Source organism: Talpa occidentalis, unplaced genomic scaffold (assembly GCF_014898055.3).
Source record: "Talpa occidentalis isolate TD23 unplaced genomic scaffold, MPIMG_talOcc4v2.1 talOcc4.4, whole genome shotgun sequence".
Classification (NCBI taxonomy): Eukaryota; Metazoa; Chordata; class Mammalia; order Eulipotyphla; family Talpidae; genus Talpa; species Talpa occidentalis.
Genome location: NW_023604295.1, coordinates 30,034,585 through 30,059,377, shown reverse-complemented (window position 1 = coordinate 30,059,377; position 24,793 = coordinate 30,034,585). Strand labels below are relative to the sequence as shown.

Sequence of the window (24,793 nt, the reverse complement as noted above, 5' to 3'; positions counted from 1 at the left end):
TCAAAGTTTTTCCTACCCATTTCCACTAGACTGTTGCTTCTATTGTGTGCTGTGGTCATGTTTCTCCCTCCAGGGTTTCTGCTTTTTGCTTCTATTGCAATGTTTGTATTTGGAGGAGGTGAGCCTGTTTTCACCCAGCTGCCATCTTGCTGGATTCCAAAGTTTTTTTTTAATGTGAGACACAAAAAGTATATAATCATAGAGGGGAAAAAATGGATTTCATTAAAAGGAAACACTTCTGCTCCCCAAAGTCACTATTTTATAAAACATATACGCAAGTTACACACTGGTGGGAAAATGCTAACAACACATACATCTGACAAAGGACTTACATTCTTTCATGAATAAATCCAAGTGAGACAAGCAACCTAATGAAAAAATGGTGACAGATTTGACATACATGTCAGGAGAAAAATGCCAATAAGCATATGAAAAGGAGTTAAACATCATTAGTCATCATGCAAATTAAAGTCATAATATAACAAAACTGGGACTCTCACAACTGCAATGCAAATGCACATAAAACAGCACAATAACCACTTTGAAAAACTTTGGCAGCCTTATAAAATTAAACATACTCTTGTAGAATCCCATCTGGGTTTGAGTGTGTGTGTGTGTGTGTGTGTGTGTGTAAACAGGGTAGGGGGAAAGGAATTCAGTGGAGGTAAGAGGTTTTTGTTTTTTTTTTTAAAGAAGCAAACACAAGAAACCAGAGAGGGAGTGACACTAGGTGGGAAGATGGTAGGAAGGACCTGGAGTCCCCTCTGTACTGTGTAAGAGGTTTCCTTTTTACTGCATGTACATTATTTGCATAATTAACAAAAAAGATTTATTTATCCATGCATACAATAGCTGGGGTACAGGCCAGAGGTGTGGGGGCAGGCGAGAGGATTCACCAGAGACAGTGGGGAGCAGAACAGGCAGACTGACTAAAACACACTGCTGAGGGGAGCAGCAGGCGAGACAGGAGAGGTCTGCCATGCCATGTAGGTAGCTCCCTGGTGGGCCAGGGATCAAACTTATGCTGCAGAGGCTGCAGACAGCTTCATGGGTTGCGTCTTAACCCCTTGTGCCAGCAGGGGGCCAAACTTGCATAATTTTTAATATTGAAATCAATAGGATCTTCAAAAAAAACCCAGTAGCTCTCTGCCTGCCTGTGCCTATGCAGGTAACTCTTCCTTTCTCCTTTTCCTAATATACTTGTCATTTTGAATGGTAAAAAAAGCAAAACAAAAAAACCAATCCAAAACATAAACCTACACATCCCAGGAATTCTAAGAGAAATGAAAACATGTCTATAAAGAATATAACTTTATCATCAATCCAATCTGTAAATAACCCAAAATGTTCATAAATGAAAGAAAGGATAAACTGTGAGGTGTTCATGCAATGGAACAATACTGAGTAGTAAAAGGAAATAAATGGATATATGCAACAACATGGATGAACCTCACAGACATTTTAAGTAACGACGTCTGGTGCCAAAGTGAACATATTGTATAATTTCATTCATATGAAATTCAAGAACAGGAAAAAAAAACTAATCTCTGGAAAGAGAAAAATGGTTGCCAAGGGCAAAAGGAGGGGATAAATTCACTGGAAAGCAGCACAAGGAAATGTTCTGGAATAAATGTAGCTGTTCTTTATCTCAATAGGGGTAAGGGTTACACAGATCTAAGGATTTGTCAAGTGATAGAACTGTAATCCGACAATCTGCACTTCACTGTACAAATTTTACTTGAATACAAACCATTTCTCCTTACAAGATTAGTATTCTACAACCTGATATATCAGTGGGTCCTCTGCCACTTCCAAAATTAGCTCTTCAGGGCTAGTGGTGACTTAACTCCATTTACATAGTTTTGTCCTTTGAGTCAGTTCTTAAGCACACTGCTTCTGAATTCACTACATTTTATTGTACAACTCATGTTGTACAATAAAAGTTAAAGATTGGTGTTACTATAAAGGCAATTCCAAACACTCTTTTTCAAATAAAACAGATCCCTAGATAAACAGGTCTAGGTTCCTATTAACTTCATTTTAGAAATAAAGTATTACATTTATCATATACCATCATCCTTTGCAAATGCTAACTGTTGGGGATTGAACTCATGCTGCAATGGCTGGCGATAGCTTGATGGCACTGAGACTTTCATCTCTGCACCACCTGGGAGGCCCTGTACAACTTATATTGTAAAGAGGCCACATATTTTGTATGGACCAAGGCATTTCCCAATTCACTTGGCAAGCTTTTCATGAATGATACAATTTTAGTTGAAGTACGTTGGTCTGTACAGTTGGTCCTTTCTATTAGAACTCTTACGGGGCTGTACAGATGTTCTATAAAACCTGGGTAACCAAAGAGCTTCTGTACTTTTGAAAACTGCAGTCAGTGAAGGGCATAATGGCATTCCTGTACGATAATGAGGGCAAATGTGGTGAAATTTAACTTGAAACAGTTTGGCAGTGCTGGCTGTGATGAGCAGAGACTTAAATGCTTAAATAATGGAAAACACTTTAGGAACATTTTTATTTGATAAATATAATTTCATAAACTAAAAAATTACTGAGCTGTACAGTAAGTATGCTGTATTTATTCATAAAATAGAGAATTTTTAAAGGATTAGATAGCCACAGTGTGTGAGGTCCAAAATTTTAACTGTTGCTAGTTTTTCTAGCTAATTCCTCATAAAAATCTACCAATCACCATTACTACAAACACATCATTAGTTATGACCTATTTTTGTAGGAATATTATTCATGTTATCTCAAATAGCACTTTATTAATGTTCTACTTTTATGAAAATAGATTAAATCATTTCAAGAAGGAAAAATGTCTATAAAGGGGGACCAAACTCGATATAACAAGTTTTACATAATTCTTCGGTGTTAATTTTATTAATTCCTGCTTATATCATACCCCAATTTAATCTTTATAGGTAAAACAAAAATGATTTCTCCCAGTCTTTAATAATTTTCCAAATACTGTATTTTTAAAACTTTCAGTATTAACTGCAAATTTTTCAGTGGCCTTGACTCCTATCAGGTAGGTAGGAGTGTCTCAAGCTTATCACACAGGCACAATTTCACAATCTTAGGCAGCCACTATTTCCTAACAGGGTGTAGCGGCAGGAAGGCCAGGGCAGGTGTTCTATGATCCGAGCAGACAGGGTAAAGAAGAAGTCCTGGAGCCCTCGGTGGCTTTTCAGGCTTTTATTGGTATTTTACCGGGTACACGGCAGGCAGGGGGGCCGGGGGGTCGGGAGGCTGGCAGGCCTCCCAGCCTCCAGCAAGCCTTCACTTTTTTTTTTTTTTTTAAATATTTATTTTTATTTATTTATACAAGCACTGGGTACAGTCAGAAGCGCGGGAGGGTGAGAGAATTCACCAGAGCCAGAGTGGGGAGCAGAACAGGCAGAAGGACCGAAGTACACTGCTGAGGGGAGCAGCGGGCGGCAGGAGAGGTCTGCGCGCCATGTGGGACCCTCTTCTGGTGGCCGGGGAACAGCCAGGGATCGAACCGGCGCTGCAGAGGCTGCGGGCAGCTTCGCAACCCAGCGCTCAACCGCTGCACCACTAGGGAGGCCCCCAAGCCTTCACTCTTTCTGGGCTCTCAGGCCTTCTCTCGTAGCCTCGCTCTTTTGTTCTCTTCTGCTCTGTTCTCTTGCTCTTCCATTCTCCTGTTCCACTCTCTCTGCTCCCCTGGCGTCATCGTGACGCCGCCCTTATAAGCCCAGTCTCTCAGCCCAGGTGTACCCACCTACAGAAGCCCACACCGCACTCCAGGTGCCCGCCCTCAGGCATGCATTCAGGACCGCAGATCCATCATTAATCCTAATGGCGGGAGGGTAGAAAAGCCTGATACTTCTTTACTTACCCTACACAGGGTAAATTGTTTAATCTTCTAGTCAGGACAATGCTGGAGTTTGGATGAGGTCAAGGAAGCCTTTGGCCATCACAGCAATTTCCCAAGAGGAGGGTCGTTAACAGAAATTCAAACTGTAAATTTACCTCCTCCTTTCCTCAACCCCACAGCAGACCTAGTAGCTGGAGTTCTCCTGGACTATACTCGAGGGTGAGCCTAAAGTTTCTAAAGCTGGGTGCTTACCCAGCTGAACCACCTAAAGGAAATGACGACCAATTCTAGAAACTAGCGTGGTGCTTGCTGTCTTCAGGGTTAGTTTTCAGAGTAAGCAAAGGCAAGCAAACAAGGTAAATAGATCTGCGACCACTAATTAGCAATAGCACATGTAGCATCTTACTCTGGTTTTGGCAGATAAAAAGAATAAGCTAATCATCAACATTGTACTTTCCCTTAAAAGTATACAAAGGGGAAATTTTCTGTGAAGTCTGGTTATGTAGTAACGGTTTTGCAATATGAATGTCAGCACTAGAGAATTATTGAATGCTAGTAGACAACACTTTGTTAAATAAAAAAAAACCTTTTATAAGATAATCTTTCTTTCACTGGACAAGTTTTGAACAGAGAAGGGTGAGCATACTTTTTTTCCATATAAAATTCTTAAATAACTTCAAATGGTGAGTGCTGAAAATTACATCAATCACCTCTTAAGCACCACATAGACTAGCTGACCTCCTGCCTTACTGCGGTTGTCAGAGACTGCCCGATGGCTTTGTAGTTCTATCGAGTGTCAGTAGTGAGTTTAATTGATGGCAAACACTGTAAGGTAGCGATATAATGTAGGCCCACTGAATGTCATTTTGTTATGTGTACATTTTGTAAGACCCCACAAGACATAAATTCCGTAATATTTGCCATTAAATTGCTCTACGGAGTGTTTTCTGCACTGCTTCTTCTGGAACATGAACTGGTGAAAGCACATGTACTTTTTATTAGCCCTTTACGGTATTTCCAGAAAAACAGTATCTTTCTAAAGCCAACTTTGGAATATAAGAGCTCTTTATGAAAATTAAGATTTAGGCTGAAATCACTAATTTAATATCCTCACATTTTTGAAACCAAGAAAACAGTTTACCAGTAAACAAAGGTCAATTCTTGATTGTTGACTCACATTCTTTTCCTACCATGCCAATTACAGAAGTCTTATATTCATGAAATGTGAAAGGGGTGAAGGGTTATGCAATCTATAAAAAGGAGTGATATTCAAGGGAAAATTTTGTCAAAATCTTTTAACCATTTCAAATAATTTTAAATGTATGTATATACAATATATACTTAAGAGCTAGGTAGTAGTTTTTAAATCAGTAATTTTCAAATTTTGAAACATTACTCTTTAATCAAAACAAATAACACTGAATCTATATGGTAAGTTCAGGATGAAATCAAGTATTGAAGTGGAACACTAGTTATAGTAATATGTACCTGATTAATCATTCTTAGCATTTTAGTTTGTTACTGCCATTACTCCATAAAATTCAGATTGTTTCATTCTATAGTCATATCTGAAAATATAACTGACAGTGGGATACTGGGCAGATTTCACAGTACTGTGGTAGTCTCCTTTAACTTTGGTAACAAACACTAATCTAAAATAACTGGATTCTTATCTGAAATTGTTTATTTTAAAATTTATCTTACTGAAAGGCAAGAGCAATTCTAAATTAGATGCAGAAAGAGGCTCTTCTTTTTTTAAAATTGCTTTAATTACCCTAGCATTTTGATTTGATAATTAAATGTATTTACAATACATAAATACTGTCCAAACTTGTTTTTTATTGATAGAATTGAACTTTACAACAGTGTCATAAAATACTATAAACAGAGCCTTAGATACAGAAAAAAAGCATTATTAACCAGATTGAAGCATGCAAAAGATGCAATGATAACACATTAAATAATATACTAATGGTATCTAATTTAACAACTACAGATTCTTCATATTTGTCACAAAAATATTGTAAGCAAATTGAAATTTGGTGAATGGACTTGATTCCTGATTTACATGTAAAATGCTATTTCCTTTTCATGTAGGTGGTTAACTTGTGTTACAGTACTTTCTAGAGAAGTCTGGTATCCATATATATTTACTACCCATAGTGCAGTAAAATAATGGTTGGAAATGCATTCTCCTAATCTGCTCTGTGAATTTAGGAAGCGCTAATGAATTAACAACATGGGTCACCGAGGGACCAAAATTCTTTACTATTCACATTAACTTTTCCCATGAAAAGTTTCAAATATAACTCTAATAAAAAAATAGAGTTTCAAGGCAAACTTTTCAGCATAATTTACAGAAGCAGATTTAAATAGAAGACTCAATAACCAAGCTAATACTAAAAAATACAATTAGGAATATTTCCCTTTTCTACCTTGATATTAAAATATAGTAGCCTTAGCAAAAGGCCGAGATGCCATTAGGAGTCCCACAGGCACAAGGGACAACCCAGACAAAGAGATGGAAAAAGTCCCTTTACTCACAAATTTAACATTTTCAACTTTAAGGGTTTAAGAGAGGTTCGCATTAATGCTTTGTTTGCCCATTGTGAGTGAGTATGAACTACTCCGGAGATTTTAGAAAGTAATTCTGCAGAGCTAGTGTGGCCATTACCAGGATGATCACACTGAATTTTAGGAAAGGAGTTGAAATGGCTCCCACAAGTACTACTGCCCCTTAATAAGTAGATGAGTCCATTGTGGAGAGGGTCAAGATGCTCCTGTCGTTGGTATAGAAAGGATCCGATGCACTCCATGATCTAAAGTAACAATAAGAGAAAAGTTTGGCTCACCAGGACCTATGTTTTAATTGAGAAAAAAATTCACTCTTAAACAGGAATAAAATGCAATTTGAGTTTTAAAATAATCACTGATTGATTCATTTTAAAATGTAAAGAAAAAGTCTTCATTCTAGCAATTCTGGCATTAAATGACCATTCTATTTATATAATACAAAAACTTGGGAAAAATAATGCTCTATCATATAAAAATATTAGCCAAAATTCAGACATTCATTACCATTAAATCAATTTCTACAGGTAGTAAAGTATGAGATACTCTTTAAATCTTAACAATTCAACAGGAAATAGGTATTTTGGGAGTTACGCAGAGTTGGTTTTACTGAAAAGCAACGAGGTTGTATTTTGACATCACAGAGGCCACTTACCAAAAGCTTTGGAATTAAACAGTAGTATAGACATATACTATTATTATTGCAGCTATAAATCCTAAGTATTTTAGTATAATTAGCTTGAATATAGTAAGATGGTTAAGACAGTAGATATCAAAATACCTGTAAGTTACTAGGTTTTCACTTAAGAACAAGTGATCCTCCACTAGTCTGTAAAAGTTAACTGTTACCTGAACGATAGGCCCATAAACAATTCATTACATAATCCTTTATTTGCACCTGTATTAATTTAAGCTTAAATAACTCAATACCAAAACTAACCTGCTTAAAACAGCCTAAGCTATTTCAAGACAATATTAGGATCACCAAGTCAAAGGTGGCTTTTCTTAAAAGACTAAAAGCACTTAACAATAAGTACATTTTACGTTATTCAATACTTTCCCCAGAACTCCCATTTTTGTAAGAGGCTAACATCTAAAATGGCCCAAATATACCCCTATCAAATATCCTCTATTTCTTAGAGACTCTCAGTTTGCATGTAGTCCAAATTTAAGTCTTTTAATCTATGAACACAGTCATAATGAAGTTTGGAACCTACAAATTTTACAAAATTGGCAAAGAGGCAGACAAGCAAACAACTACACCAGTGGTTTGTTGGTTCTCTAATTTTACTAGTGTCCAGAAATGCTTAAATAATAGCCACCTTAGTTTACCATCTCTTGAGCACCCAGAGCTGTGTCTGGTACACAGGCACTCAGTATTTGTAAAATGAATGCATGAAATAGTAACATAAACATTTCTTAAATACTTAATGTGAGAAAAAGTATGCTCGGACACATGTGACAAAAAATAACTATCAATACCTCAATTAACTAGAGTCAGGTTTCTACTCCCAAACTGCTAATATTTTACATTAGCTCACCCCCCCACCCCAACATCGCTTACATAGAAGAATCTTATTAAGGTTTCTCTCAATTTTGTGTACATGTGCATTTAAATGGTAAATATCTATTTGACAAAACCTTAAATGCCTGAAGTACATACTAACTGTTAACTCCTTTCTATTTAGAAGATATTTTTGATTGGGGTGAAGTAACTGTAGATAAAAATATACAGAAAGTGATTTATTGCTGCAGAACAGCCCACTGGGTACAACATGGCATATCCTTTATGCAGCACCATGATGCTACTTTTGAAACTCGAGCCCGCAATATGGCACATCCCTTTGACAACATTAATAAAATGTAAGTAGAATTTTTGTGAATGGTAAAACTTCAATATTCGAAGAATTCTGTCTCTCAAATGATGCCTCTTACCTCTTATGTTTAATATGTTAATGGAACAAAATCTTTAAATCTTCAGTGGAGCTACCAGCCTTGCCTTATTTTTTAAATTAAATATGAAATAGACATAAACTATATGCTGCTCCAAAATCAAAACAGAAATGCCAAACATATTTCATTAATACAATTACATGTAAAAACCAAAAAACCCTCTACCTATCAAAATGACTTCAAAAGTTTCAATATAATGCTAATGGCAATTTTCATATAGCCCTTTGAAAAGCACCAAGTGGTTCTGCACATATGATTTTATCCGCTAGAAAAAAACAACTAGATCTCAACTAGATCTTTCATCTGAAGAAAAAAGGGAAATAACAGTAGTAACCAATAGTATAACCTGAGATGCTGGACAAAATTGGAAAGGTATTTATAGTCTGTCAAGTAAGATATTAAGTTACCATTAAAGATTTTATTAGAATAAAAAAATAGTTTTACCAAAAAAAGTATGGTACAGTTTTAAATGAAAGCCAAGTATAGATAATAATACTTTGAAGATACACTGAAATAAATCCTATAATTCCTCAGGCAGATTCAAAAGTAATAATGCAGCATAAAAATGGCTACATAAAGAATAATTGAGGCGTTTTACATAAATAGGCATTTTACTTAAAACTATTTAAGTAAATAAGTAAATAATTTAAGTAAATAAGTAAACTAAGTAAATCTATTTTTTTAACAGCTTTCGAGGCAGTTGAAGTAAAAATTTAAAAAATTCTGTTCTATAGTAGTCTTTTGAATGAACTCCCACTTTAGTTGAGTGCAATAATGCTGTCTTCAGTAAAATAATTTTATAAATTAGGTCTTTTTGAATTTCTTCTGCGAATCTAATTGACCTGGGTACATGACATAAGTGATTTCTTATAACGTATTTTATGAAACAATTGTGTAAGTCATAACAAAATCCTAATAAATTCAATTGCTCACAGCAATATTTTTATGTAGAATGAAATTACAAAATCTATCAGCATTATGGAATTATTTTTGATCTCATGTTAAAATCAATAAATGGGGACTGAAACCATGTACTATTTACCGTAAGAATGCTACTGACAAATAAAACTGTACCATAAAGAAATGGATGTAACTCAAGGCAAAGAGGGAACTAATATTTTTACCAGTTAAAGTTATCTGAATTTTAGGATACATGAATGATATCATATTCATCACTTTTAAAACACAAAACTACCAAAAATTCTTGAATCAGTAAGATAAAAGGATGGCTCCTTCACCCTTTATTCTCTGTTCCTGGGGTGTTTTCCAACCTTTTCCAAGCCATGGGACATTAGAAAGTGATATGTTCCAACAGCACAATGTGAAATGGGAATTGCTATCTATCCCTGCCCATTCGTAACACCTCATGCACAGCAGTGCAGAGCTGCTCTGATATTGGGAATATGATCTCATTCATCTAAAGAACACAAAAGTGTGAACAAAGTTATTTCTACTTCTTAATAGCCCCTAAATAATTTATCTCGGGTAAATCTATCAAGATATGAATCCATTTCAATTTTAAGTAAATGTGTGTCACCAAAAAAATGGCATTTTTTGTTATGACCCATAAAAGCAAGAACTATGATAAATCTAATTTAAGAAATAGATTAGGAAGGAACAAAAATGCCAAGATTCTTCTAAACCATAATTTAAATAGCTTTTTCTAACAAACGTTTAATTAGACCATAAATACCAAGCATAAATACTTGAAAATCACAACTCATTTTAAAACCTCATTATAGAGATAAAAAGGGATAGGAGAACAGAAATACAGCCTTTTGTGTTTATAAATACCTCAGTCTCAAATGACTGACTAGAAAATATATAGGAAGAATAAGAAAAACAGTATCTTTTTAATTTACTATTATTTGTAGGTTAATTTATAAATACAAAAAAAGCAAACAAACAAAAACAAGTATAGGAAGAGAAACAGTATAGGCATAATTAAAAAATATTTATAAAAACCAAATGAGTACCATATACACATTCCTATTTGGCACATTTTAGAAAAGATTGTAAAGAAAATGTTTTTGTTCATTAGATGAAAAGTCTCTTCAAAAGGTGCTTTTTTCTTCCTTGTGAGTGAAAGAACCCCTATCCCCAACCACACAGTGAAATCTACCATGGAAGAATGCTAGTAAGTAGCACACTTCCTGCTTCAGTTGGTAAACCAGCTGCTGATTTATTAGGTATCTATAGATGCAGGTTCATCCTGTTCCAGTTTATAGGATACTCATCTGCAGCAAAGGCTACTTAGAGAAATTTCACACCTGCTGACATGGGTCGGGCTACATCTTCCTATTACTCGTTCCAGCAGTCTTCCAACAGATGCGCATGCTGCTTCTCTTGAGAAACAGCACATGGAGTCCAAGCACTTGATACTTGAATTTGTTTCAGTAAGCTGGAGGGTTTGAAGCAGAAAAAAATTATTTACAGACTTGGACTTCTAGAAAGCATTTAAAAAATTACAACAAAGACTTTAAAATCAAAAGTGGCAATGTTATTAACAGAGTAATCATACAAATATTAAAAAGGCACACTGTCCAAAATCAGATAAAATTAAATGGATTAATATTATTTAAGTCTGGAAATACTTTATATTTTAATATCATACTTTAATAATTTATTATGGTTAAAATTATTTATATCAGCAACTCAGAAAATGAATTCTATAATCTTCTGAGTTTTGTTTAGTTGAAATGTTCTTGAAATTTCAATTAAACTAGCAATTGAGAAAAGTAGAGAGTGAACTATCTGAAGACTAGAAAATAAGCACCAGGCAGGACCTAACTCCACCCTTTAACATCATCATCATCAACAAACAAGTAGCAAACACTTTATGTAGTATTTACTAGGTGCCAGATTCTACGTCCTCTATATTTAGATAGGCACTATATATCCATTAAAATTATCCTTGAAAAAAGCATAATTTACCTTAAGTTGTTAAGCAACTATTCAATGCCAACCACACCCACAATCAGCTCACCTTGTTTTTTTTGAGAATTAACCAATGGTACATGTATTAAAGTCAATTAAACAAATGACTTACTAGTATTACTGAGATTTAAAATTGAATTTCTGACAATATTTTATATATATGTAAGATATTAATTCACTCATAAATAACCCAGCCAAATAAAGCCATACTACTAATTTTAATTGTGTTAATATGAGGAAAAAAAATAGTATGAACACACAGCCCAATGAGTCCCAACCCTAGTTTGACACAATCAATGGTAACACTAAATATCAAGGTCTGTCATATTAAATGTAGTAATTTCTATTAATTTTCCTTTACATACAAAATAACATAGTACATAACAAATCTTTAGCAAAGATTGAGAAAGAACTACAAAATAGATTCATCAGTGCTACATTTCACAAAGGTTGGGAATCACTGAGTGTTGGGGAAGGCATGGCAACAGGGGACATATGTAGAGATGTTTACAATAGACAGAAAAGACAATGTGATGGAACTTGAATAACCTGGCGCTCTGAACCCAGGGAACTGATAAAAGGAACTGCAAAGTCCCTGCTCAAGTAATCCTGTAATCCTCCAAATCCTAGGATCTGTTAAGCACTAATGAACAGCCAAATTTTTCTTGTTCTTTCATACTACAACTTTAGTTTAAAACTGCTTATGGTACTGTTTCTTAAGCTGTATTTTGTGAGATGCTTAAGGCATTTCATGTAAAAAGTTCTGTAGCTAATTTAGTTTGGGAAACACTAGTTCAAAGAAGTTCTAAACAGACTCGATGAAAGCATTATCTCTATGAGTGAGGATCAATGGTTGGTCTCCATGGGGAAGCTAGAAACAGTGGAAATCTCAAACTTATTTCTTTCAGGAAACCCTTTCATATCCAAGAATCATTAACACCAGAAGGAATACTAGTACTCAGAGAAATAATTTAGGAAATGCTGGCTCAGGTAATAGGATTTCATTAGTTTCCTAGTTGGGTCCCTGAGGTCCAGTTTTCTTCATCTCACAATCATGCCAGAACTCCAGGGCTCCCACACCCTCAAAGGTGAAAGTACAACACCTCAAGGAAGCTTTTAAGGCTTTATATATGACCCCAGGCTGCCTTTCCTGCTCTGTCTCCAATGCTCCTTTGCAGTCTTCCCACAGTCAACCAGGAAGTTTTCCTGCCTGTGGGCATGTGCCAGGGTCAGCAACTAGGGTCATAATGCTGACCCCTACACCAAGGTTCAGTTTAAATACCATAAATACCATCTTCTTAAACCCCCCTTACCATTCCAATTATCAATCTCTTTCTCTCTGGACTCTTTCTCCATTGTTATATTACTTGATGGCACAAGTACTCAAATTGAACATACAACTTACTGAGCAAGGTGATGTGCTGGTTCCTAAAGAGACAGCAGCCCTACCTCTCCATCTACTGAGTTATGGGTAAAGGATGATGGACCATATGTCAGGAACAAATAATAGTAACAGTTATATTAACAGAAAGCATTTTATGTATGTGCCAGTTGTTCTTTATGAACTGTCTCATTTAAAACTTAGAAGAGGAAACAGATCAAGAATTTATTCAAGGTTATCCAGTTGGGGCTTCAGCTGTGATTCCTTTGATTCAAGAGCCCAAGTCTCCTTGTCATGCCAATATACTGCCTTATAATTATGGTATGCGGCAGATGACAAATTATCAAGAAAAAGGGGTAAAGTTCAAACCTAGCTGTTGTTGTTGGTATTGGTGGGAGGGCATAAAAACCTGATGTAAAAGATGACATTTGAAATACATCTGGAAGACTGGTTGGCATTTCAATAGTTGGAAATGAGGACGAAAGAGAATTCCAAGCTAAGCAAAGAGAATGAGTAACTATGTGTGGGCAGAAAAGTATGATGTAAATTCAGCAAATGTTTAGTCTAAGTATAAGAGAGTTGTTGTTTTCCTGTCCCCTTGCAAAAAGATCAGTGTGACTCAAAGTGTGATCCATGGATCAGTGTTGGTCTGAAAATACTTTTACTGGCCTCTGAGGAATTCAGTGTTTCTGGTCTGTGAGAGAAGAGATTATTAGAAAATTCTATGGCAATTTGGCAGAATAATTTTATAATTGTTAATGTAATGATAATTTTAAAACTAGGATTTATTTTTAGATCTTTAAAATTTTATTTCTCTGGTAATTCATTTTTATTGCATTTTACAAAGATATTGGTCCATGATGAATTAGAAATTAACAAAATAAGGGAACAATAAACTGATCCTTAGCCACTTATATTTGGGGAGTATGGCACTAGACCAGAAATTTGTGAGTACAAGGAACTTGTTTGGTGCTTCTTGACTTAACAGCATGTACTCTGTTGATAACAGTTGCTCAACCAATTGACAGGGATTCACTGAAGATGACATCTAGAAGGTCAGTAGCGCTTGAGTGTTCACATATGTGTAGAATACTGCTTAAGTCTGGATCTGACTTAGGTAATTACTGTGCTGTGCTTTCACCACCTTTCACTTTATAATCTAAGACTGATATTAAAATATGGGCAGCCCAGTAGAGAGAATAAGTACCTTGAAGTGTCAAAATAGTATAAAGAAATGATTTCTTCAAATCACGTAAGCAAAACATATTTCCTAAAGAAAAAATGTCCCATGTACTTGTAAAATGCTGAATGCTGGTTAACTGTGTTTCTGATGACCCTGTCTATAAAAAACACTACAGTTTTTCAAGGTCTACCACTTTCCTAATGCACACCTTTGATATTCTATTCAGGAACTGGGAGCTTAGACAGAGTACTTACAGCTACAGCTGCCAGTATAATTGAGGAGTGGGAATAGAGGGAACATTTGAATCTCATTGCCTTCAAAGTAAAGAGAAGGAATCATTTTACTTTTCTGAACTAATAAATACTAGAAAAGAAAAGGAAAAAAAAAAAAAAGCAAGTAATGGGAGTGAGACCCTGTCTGGTGGCACCAAATAATAACTTCTAATTTACCAGAACTTTTGATTTATTAGTAAGGCTCACTCTCAACCACAGTTGCTACCCAGGAACAACCATATAATGTAGAGCTAGAAGGTAAGGGCTGCCAAGCAATACAGCTACAGAGACTTGACAGAACTAGGTATAATAAAAATTTTCATCTTTGTAGAACTTGCCTTTAAATAAATTCTGCTTCACTGCCCTTATTTCCTTTGTTTTCTATCAATGTTGATAAAACATTTATACTGTGGGGTTTATTTGAACTACACATTTATGACATTTTACCTGTCAAATAATTTAATGTTTAGGTAAGAATTATAGAACTATTAACTACATTAGTTCTTTTGCTCTTAATTTTTAAAAATATATTGATAATCATCAAAGTGAACATAGCCTTACAGGAGATATTTGGAAGAAAGTTTTAAACTATCTTTATGGGGACAAAAGAGGTTGTGTATAAGGAAATGGTATTCATTTGCATGTGAAATGAAAAATTATCAATTCCTAATTTCCAAATTTAAGAGTAATAAAGCCCCTAAAACAAGTAATAGCTCTGCCTGATTATTCAGAATTGCAAAAGGTAGTTGTTTAGCGATGACATTTAGATACCGCCCTATCTTACTCAAAGTCCAAAACACGCTTCAAGCTCACATTCATTCCTCTAAATTTCCCACCATCTAGCTTTCTTCTTAAGTAAAATTAATAACAACCATAAAAAATAAAAATAAAATTTTATTTCTATAGTTAGAAATAAAATATCTCCATCCTGTCTTTTAGTGATCCTCAGGGAGGAAATCTCCTATGTTGCCTTAATTGAACTATGAAAATAAGCATACAATAAGATTTAGGTAAGTTGATATATTCTTAGTCACTGAAGTGCCCCTTTATTTTCATGTGATTATATAAACAATAATACATGACTAAGAATATCAGTGGAAAATGATAAAATCCCCAATTTTAATGGAATCAAAATAGTACTAATTATTGAACTAAGTTGTGGCACAGCTGATGCTAAGAACTCAGTTTTCTAAAGATCAGGCATTCGCAGTATGTCATATGAAACTATATGGTAAAAATAATTTCAATTTCTAATATATTGTTTTCATTTCAATCTTCAGATGAAAAAGCAGCCAAATAAGCTAGCACAGATTTGAAAATTAACATTAGTCAGGTACTACTAGTCTTTTAAATGTTTGTCATTATTTGCTTATAGAATTTTACTCATTCAGGAAAGTGTAGTTTTTAAGTGACAAACAACTGAATACAGACCATTAAAGTTTTCTGTTCTTTTTATAGGTCACTGCTTTGTTAAATAAGAGAGTAGATATATCCTTGTCACAGAAAGAGATAGTTGAAATCCTGGGTTTTTTTCCTGTTGTTATTGGTGGAGACAACAGGTTTCAGGCATGGGGCTTAAGTACCCTGGTCCACAGTGAGAAAGGTCAGTGTATCTAGTATCCTATATGTTGCTAGGTACAGCTGGAAAGAGGGCCCTGGAGTAGGGCCAGGAACCCAGAGACAAAGAAATGACAAAACAGTGAAGGCCTAAGAAGCCAGTGACAGTATAGGGAGATTAGTGGAATAACGAATCTTGTCCATGTCAACATTTAGGGCTTGGCATAACCCCTTTGCCTGATTTGACAAGGCTAAGCAAATTTTGATTAGAGAAACAACTACTGTTTCGAGACAGAGAAAACAGAAGAGGAATATTATGTAAGACATATTTTTAAAGGAACTTTTATATCAAAATACATGCCAAAGGAAGAGAGATATGAAATTTACTGATTAGCCAGAAAAAAAAATGCAGATCGGGATAATGCCCCCTATTCTTATGTAATCAATTTAGTAAAATTTTCCTAAAATCATATTCATGGTTTGGGGTTTCTTCTGAGTTCTTGTTTATAGGAAAAGAGAGCAAATATCATAGGATAATGAAAAAAAATCTACTTACCCTTTTATGTAACTATAACAAGGTCCCTGTAATTTAATAGGGACATTCTAAGAACCAAATTCTCACCCACACTGTACATTTAAATGGATGTATTAAAGCAAGGTAGTTTCAGATTCATGTCTTATGAAATATCCACTTGAACTTAAATCTTTGGGTTTTATCAGAGAGCATATAATTTTACAGTTTTAGTATCATCACATTCCAAGTGGATGGTCTGCTTTATGGATTGTCCAGGGCATAATATATATCCCAGCAAGCTCTTCAGTTGAGTTTTCCTTTGCTATATCAAGGTATATTTCAAAAACTAAAAATCTTTCTATATTTATCAAAGCAAAATATAAGATATATTGTAATCATATGAAACATCCCAAAACAAAATAAAACATTAGTATTCTTTTGGTTTCCTTTTAATAATGATAATAATAAGCAAGAGTTGATTAATCTTCAAAATTTTCCATTTAGGTTAGTCCACTAAAATAATCTAATTAAAAAATATTTTCCAGAATAAATCAGATACTTCAAATTATTTAACTCTTCCAGTCTGATTTGTAGTAGAATTAAAGGAGTTATAATCTTCAGGTACCTTTATGAGGGTTTTACCATAAATGAGACAACCCTATTTTTTGAGTTTATCCCAGTTGATACAAAAACATCTTTATCAGTATTTACAATACACAAAATGGTTCAGATAGTTCCAGTAAAAATATAATGATTACTGGTAAGAATTTTTATCTTTCATAATTACTACCATCAAAATATTTTGTATATCTCAATTAGATCTAGAAGTAGGGTTCATTTCTAAAAAGGTGAGCTAATTAAGTCTTCATCAATTCACATTTCTTATTACAAAGATATAACTATGAAAGTTTAAGAAAATTGAAACCTGAGAATTTGGTGATTATCAATCACCAGAAAATTATTCTATACAAGTACAAGAACTTATTTACTTGATTGTTCAACTCAAGAGAAGACTTAAGTAATTCAGTACCTAACTATACTACATTAAGATGTGTAAGACAGATAACACAACTACACTTCAAGTGGGAAAACTGGTATCAGAAATTATAGGACTAGCATGACATATATTAAAAAAGAGAAGTGAAAAGAAATACTTTCTTGAGTAGAAGACAATATAACAGATTGTGAGAACATCTTACTAGGTTAGAATTTGAGGTGAGTATGACTTAACAATGTAGCTCTAAAAAAGGATTAATAAAATACTTAGGGATGGACATAAAAGTAAAGATCACAGGAAAGGGCAACAAGTAAATGAAAACAACACATGAGAAACAGTGAAAGAATTAATAAAGTAAAAACTGAGATGTCAGTCCAGTTCTCCCATAGCATGCCCCAAGCATGAGAACTTAGCAGACGCGTCCCCAGAAGATCCAGCGCAGTACTACCTAGTGCACGTAAGAACTCTCCTGCTGGCTGCAAGTCTCAGCTAGCAGGTGCCTACTGTCCTCCCCTCTGTGCTTGCTTTCAGCAAATTCATATGCTGAGCTGACTGAACCCTTATCTTCTTCCATCTGGAAGGACAGAAAAGCAGTAAGTCTCATATTACAGAATAATACTCTCACTGTATACAAGTTTAGAATCAAAACAGCAAGTTGGGGTCCACAATCTGAGAGACACAAATCAATGTCACAAAAGAGAGCTAACAGCAGCTTCTTAAGGGGCACGTAGCAAAGCACACAAAATAAAGCCATGATTTTCCAGTGCACAAAATTAAATTAAAACCAGGTTTTTTCCTGGAAAAAATCCAATTTCTTCTATTGAACAAATTTCTTGCCACCAATATTTAGGGTTCTTACTTGCAGAAGTATGTCCCATTTCACACTGCTCAAGCTCCCTCCTCAAACTTCTCTACTTGAACTGAACTTCAGCAGAGTAGAAGGGTCAATCCTATTGGCTTTTCAAATGTTAGACTTCCGGGTAAGGAGGACTTCATTTGACTTATTTAACACAATTAATTTGACCCCTAATTTGAAATATTTTTCAGTGTTAACTAATTTATATAAATTTCTATTGCTTTTTCTGTATTTGTATTAGAGATCTGCTAGAGAAGTTAAAAATGTGCCCATTAGCCTTGCTAATTTTAACCTTTCTTAAATAAGAAAATATCCTCAATGAATAAAAAACACAAATTTCCTCATTCTATGTATTTTCTCAGCCTTAGGACTGAAATCTTACATATATAAAACAAAGAGTGGTAAAATTACTTTAAGAATACAGTAAGTTTATGTAAAGGTGGCCTATTATTACATGTAGCTTTACTTAAGATACAGGGGAGGGGAAAGTACTGAAAATGTTTCCTTTTTTTTTTTTCTTCCAAAAGAAAACTGTCAATAGTTTTGTGTTAATAGTTCTTAAGAAATACTAAACTGATTAAAAATTTGAAAGCTTTTAAAGATATTTGATCTCTGTAACTTTCCTCTCTGTCATAATAGTAAACAAGCTCCCATGGATTACTCTCAGGAATACTCTTCAATGCAATTAAAAAACAAGATATATTCAAAATTCACAGAATGTTAACAGCAGACAGAAAGATGCAGGCACTTGTTCTTCATGTAGCTGTGAGCAAATGCCCATTCAAAGGCCACTCACTGCTCAATGGGTAACTGTTATTTCTGTCTGGCCTTTGGTTGAACGTAACATTTTCTTTTTGCTTTTCTGATGCTGACAGTAAGTATATAGATTACAGTACACAAAACTGTCATCTGAAAGCTGAAGAACCTAAGTCCAGAGAAGTGAGCTGACTTGAGCAGCACTAAGGCACATTAGTGTTCAACCCCCCTGCCTTCCTAGAGAGGCTCTTCTCCCTTTGTTATGCCAGAGGACTGGCAGGTGACTTGCAACAAAGACTACCTGTGTTTGTCATTCATCTTAAAAAATGTGACTTAAGCCAACATCTGTGAAAATATGATTTCATAAAAATATGATTTTCACAATGCCAAAGTTATCTTTGCTTGACAGGAGTTTGCTAGAATGTTATTTTAAATAATGGGCTCTCCTCTCAGATGTTCAAAAATTTGATAAATACCCACTGTTTTCAGAAGGGTAGATATGGCTAACAGGTGATATATATATATGTATATTCAGCTATAATTATTATAGATTTGTGATTCAAAGTAGAATATTTAAAAATTCTTGATGTTAATAATAAAATCAAAAGATTTAGTAAAATAGGTTATTTAAGCAGTGCTTTCTCAAAGACATTCAATTAATCAAGTGAATGTAGACAGATTAGACACCCTGACAATAAAAACTAAAAAATACAAATGATTAAGAATCTACAAGATACTGATAGAGCAAAAAGTGGAAGAGTGCCAAAATTAAAACAAATATTTCAGTTATATTTTCCTCTTCAAACTAGACTGGAGATAAAGTTAATATATAGTTTTAGTATCTTAATATAAGACGTTCCAGGATTTAAGCTTTCATTCTCTTCCACTGAAAGTCATCTCTAAGCTACTGATTATTTTTTGCGGAAACTGACAGAAAGATCTGCATGTGAAGATAAAGGTATATGTAAGAGATAGAAAAAAAAACTGTGTAATTTTAGATGCACTAAACAGTAGCAAGGGTATGAAATGCTTCAGCAGCCATTACAGTGTACAGAGACAAATATGCACATGTATTTACAACACAGATTAAGGCAAGATAAAAAATGGGCAACTCTCACTTCCAAGTAACTGCCACTTAAAACTTTAAAATTTTATGATGAATTTCTGTAGCTTAAATTACTCAACATGCAGGATCATTCTTAAATATGAATAATATGACAAGCAGAAGCATTAGAATTATGCTAGAAAAAATAGTTAAGGATAAAATATGTAACAAGGTACAGATCTCTGTCCTGTTATGCTGAATTTTAATCTGAATTTTCTTCTAAAAGAAGAAATGGATATATTTTTTAGGTTTTAACATACACATTAATAAAGGTCAAATTAGAGACAGAGCTGTGCCCCACTCTTAATTCATGCATCTGCCCATCTGTTGAATAATTTAATTGACCTTTAGCATGCAGAACAGTTAATGAGGTTCTACTCCTACTCTACCTAAGTTTGCTCAGCTGATTCCTTGCCCTCGACAATGGCTGCAGTGCGATGAACTCGTCACTTAAAGCAACTGTGTTGGAGTACATCTATAAGTGGACAGAAAAGGGATGGGACATACAACAAGTCAGTGAGCTGTATTCATCACCTAAGAGACAGACAGAGGACAAGCTTTGTAAAGACATCTTTTCCTACAGAGTAGGAAATATAATACACGGTACACATATATGACTGACATTTGTAAGGTTGTTGACCTTGCCATCAAAAGAATATATTCTTCACTCTTAATATCACATTGTTATTCTGGAGAAAAACAAAGCTCTGAATGAATGCTGGTAACTCTTCTTTTGATTATGATCTTTCTTTCTACTTTTGGTAAACAATGAAGTAGCTGACAACTTTCTAACCACTTTTTCATCGTTCGAAATCTGAGGTGACTGTAAAACTGAAACAATAAAGACTGCTTATAGCAAGGGATAATATCAGACATGGAATTTGAATGACCATAGACTATTTCTGGAAAGAAAGAAAACAAAACAACTTGCATATGATCAGGCTAGAAGATCCCTGAGTAGAAGGAAAGATTTCCTCTTTGGATTAGATACAACAAACATGTGGTCAAGTCATTTAAAAATGAATTTAGTGGAGAAAATTGGGTTCTTTTACACACAGATATAATGAATGGTGTACCATACAAATAAAGTTGATTTTTAATCAACTTTAACCTATGGTAAAAGAAGCAAAATATATATATAAAGTATTTCTAACTTTTTCTTGTCTAAGTGCACATATTAAGGGACTGAACATTTTCTGTGCAATCCTTTACAAGTAAGTTATAGAAAATGTAATGAGAACTAATATCATCATCTTTTACTATCATTAAGAAATCACTACGAAAATATAGCATAAGTTTAGGAATGTTCTGCACAATGTAGAATTTCTAAGGATAAATGTAAAATGATTATTTACTTTTATGAAGAGTTGGTATTAAAGTGATGTCATTAATGTATTTTGGTGAAATAAACTTTCCATAGACCGAAAGTGGGAGATAAAAACGTGTCTCAATAAAGGTCTACAAAAAGGTTAACAGAAAATATATTAAAAATAGTACTGTAAATATATCTGAAAATTAGAAATAAGATAAGCAAATGTTTGATATATATTTAAATATTACAGATGTTTCTCCAAACTGATATAGATATATGCATGGTGATCAGATTATGCAAATTTCTTCAGCCCCATTTATAGATCAGCATTATAGAACAACATCCCTATCATCCTTATGTTTTTACTGAGGACTTATTACATACACTACACAAATAATACGTAATATTTATTATGTCTAAAAGTCACGTATGGTAATAATTTTGATTTTACAGGAGGAAATTGAGGTTTAAAAAAGTGACTTCACTAAGACCATGCATTTTATAAATGGCAATAGGATTTTAATTAAATTTGTCAAGCTCCAGAGGCCTATGTTGCTTCAGTGGTTTTAAAATGTATCTTGGTTAGTATTGAGTTACTAAAGCAAATAAAAGTTAAATGTTTTTATGATGTGTTGAAATTAAAACCAATGTACTGTTTAGGAAGCCTAACTCAAATGACTAGATATTAGGGAGGAGGTATTCTCTTAGCAGTATGAATATACAATTAAATTTCTAAAATTTTAAACAAAATTTGGCATGTTATAGAAATAAACCTCAACGTAGGCGGAACTAAAATGATTGAGAAGCCAGATGTTTACCAGGGTATAAGAGTTGATTAGAATGTATTCTTTAGAGTACAAACCCCAAGGTATGTTTTAGTTTATAGGAAAATTAAGAGATTTCTAGCTCATATACAAGTGACATATATAAAACAGGCACATTCATCTAAATAGCTACAATTTGTTGAGCATCTGGTATGTGTTTGAACATTGTTTCATTTAATACTCATTACAAAGGTAATGACATTTCTATCAACCTTTATAGGTAGACTTTTCCAACATAATTGGAAACAGCAATCAAGTGATAAAACTGGGTTTTGAAGTGAGAACTGTCAGGTCCCATAAGTCATATTCTTAAACACTATGTAACATACTGGTAATATTTTCTACAGTTTAATAGCAATTAACAAATATTTAGTGAGATAACGTATTTTATAAAAACCCATTCTGTAAAAATTATTTAGGTTAAAGAACTTATATTTCAAAATCTTTTGTTGAAAACAATATAACCTGAAAAAGTATTACTTGAATTTGAATGTTTCTGAAGACATGGCTATATATCACTGTAATAACATGTGTATGCATGTATTATAACATATGCATAAGTCCTACATATGTTCTACATGTAGACTGCTGTGATCATATTTAAAGTGTTTATTATTATTATCTGGACATAACCTTATAGTGTTATATGTAAAAACCTGGAGTACTATTAATAACACAATGTAATTTTTTTAAATTGTAATTTATCAGGCATCAAAAATTAAAGGAAAAAATAAGAATTATCTTTAAATGGTCCACTTGACAACAGTTATACTGAGAAGTACTGGATATGGATGGATAATTTCCTATTTCTGATGTGAGCAAGTTATGATAGCTATTTACTGTTAAAGACTTCTAATTTAAAAGGTATTATATATAAAAAGTGTTTACCTGTGCCTTTTCAGTATTTGTAGGATGAAGCTGTCGTTCAAATACTTTCTTCACGATATCAAGAAATAGACATGTAACAACCATGAGGATTATGGCAAACCAAGCAGAACCACTTGATAAGAGCTGAATGAATACAAAGTACATATTTTGGGAGCCCAAAAATGGCCTGCCAAGAAAGAAAGCAGGCTTAATAAAAGCATAAACTGACAAAAGTTTCTTAAACAGGACATGTAAACAGTTGAAGGTTACACTTTAAAGACTACTACAGGAAAATGTTAAAAATTTAAAACCAGATAATTTAAGTCTTCAAATAACTAGACTTTCATTGTTAAAAATAAAATCCAATTCATTTACTTTCAATGAAATCTATAGTTTTCATTATTTGGAAAGCGGCAAGTAGGTGATTAGATTGACTTTGATAACCTAGTGGTAGGACATCAAAAGAATTATGAAGTAATACACATTTCAGAGATCAAGAAAAGCAGAAAAAAGTATGTCACAAAATATTTTTTACTAAGCAACTAACAGATTAACCTAAATCATTGTTTGAAAAGTTCTACTTATGAATACTAGTTCGACAAAGCAGCAGGTATTGTCAAGATAACTCTTTTTGAATTTTTATTTATTTATTTATTTATTTTTAATATTAAATTTTATTTTTATATTCCCCCATACAATTGCAAACGCCCCATTCTGACCCCAATCCTTCCCCTCCCGCCCCCCACCCCCCTCTTTTTGAATTTTTATAATTCAACATGTTAAAAGAGTACAGGGAAATACAGTAAGAAGTGTACTAATAAAAATTATTTAAATCAAACAACATTTGTAAGAGTATTCTTTTATGATCCTAAATGGAAGTTCACATTCTGTGACTCAAGATTTTTGCATATTTCCCATAGCATTTTGCCTTTTACAGGGAGCAAAAGTACAACAGATAATTGTAATGTAAATTCTATAGAAGAGAGAATTTAGTTGTTCATTCCTGAAGAATGGACTAAATCTTAGGAGAGGTATTAATTTTTAAACTCTCAGAGTTGCTGAAAATCTGATTTTACCAATGAAGATGCAAAACACTATTTACTTTTTTTTTTAAATAGACTTTTTTTTTTTTCTTTAAAGAGGCATGTATTTTTATTTATTTATTTGTTTGTTTGTACATGCACTGGGTACAGTCAGAAGCGCGGGAGGGTGAGAGAATTCACCAGAGCCAGAGCAGGGAGCAGAGCAGGCAGAAGGACCAAAGTACACTGATGAGGGGAGCAGTGGGCAGCAGGAGAGGTCTGTGCGCCATGTGGGACCCTCCTCTGGTGGCCAGGGAGCAGCCGGGGATCGAACCGGCGCCGCAGAGGCCGCGGGCAGCTTCGCAACCCAGTGCTCAACCACTGCGCCACCGGGGAGGCCCAACACTATTTACTTTTGAGGGAAGTTAACTCATCCATGAAAATTTAATGGCTCTCTGTGACTTTTATTTAAAAAAAAATTTATTTTCTATTATTTATGCATATAAGAACTGGGGTGTAGGCCAGAGGTGAGGGGGCTGAGAGGATTCACCAGAGATAGATTGGAGAGCAGACCAAGTGGATCTACTGAAATACACTGCTGAGGGGAATAGCGGGCAGGATAGGAGAGGTCTGCTGCACCATGTGGGTCAGCTCCCAGGCTGGGGATCGAACTCATGCTGCAGTGGCTGACAATAGCTTGATAGAGCTGAGACGTAACCCCTTGCACCACCAGGGAGGCCCTTTATGTGACTTTTTACATAATAGTAATTTAGAGATAAAATGGTTAGTGTAAAGAACATTAACCATGGAGTAAAACAATTGGGTTTTAA

The 24,793-nt window shown here is 34.2% G+C and overlaps 1 protein-coding gene across 3 annotated transcripts in view; it reads right to left on the bottom strand.

Annotated features, from left to right (window-relative positions):
* Positions 1-5,180: 5,180 nt before the first annotated feature.
* The window catches only part of ATP11B (ATPase phospholipid transporting 11B (putative)), a 105,393-nt gene continuing 85,780 nt past the window's right edge, over positions 5,181-24,793 (bottom strand). Inside the window, exons 28-30 of one of the 3 annotated variants that reach the window (XM_037525166.2) lie at positions 22,963-23,128; positions 10,651-10,781; positions 5,181-6,675 (exon numbers count right to left, since the gene is read on the bottom strand). In XM_037525166.2, coding sequence (XP_037381063.1) covers positions 6,594-6,675; positions 10,651-10,781; positions 22,963-23,128 — 379 coding nt within the window. In that variant the 3' untranslated portion in view covers positions 5,181-6,593. Of the gene's footprint in view, positions 6,676-10,650; positions 10,782-20,327; positions 20,414-22,962; positions 23,129-24,793 lie in introns of those variants that run through there. The other 2 variants (XM_054700400.1, XM_054700401.1) reach the window with 2 other exon arrangements.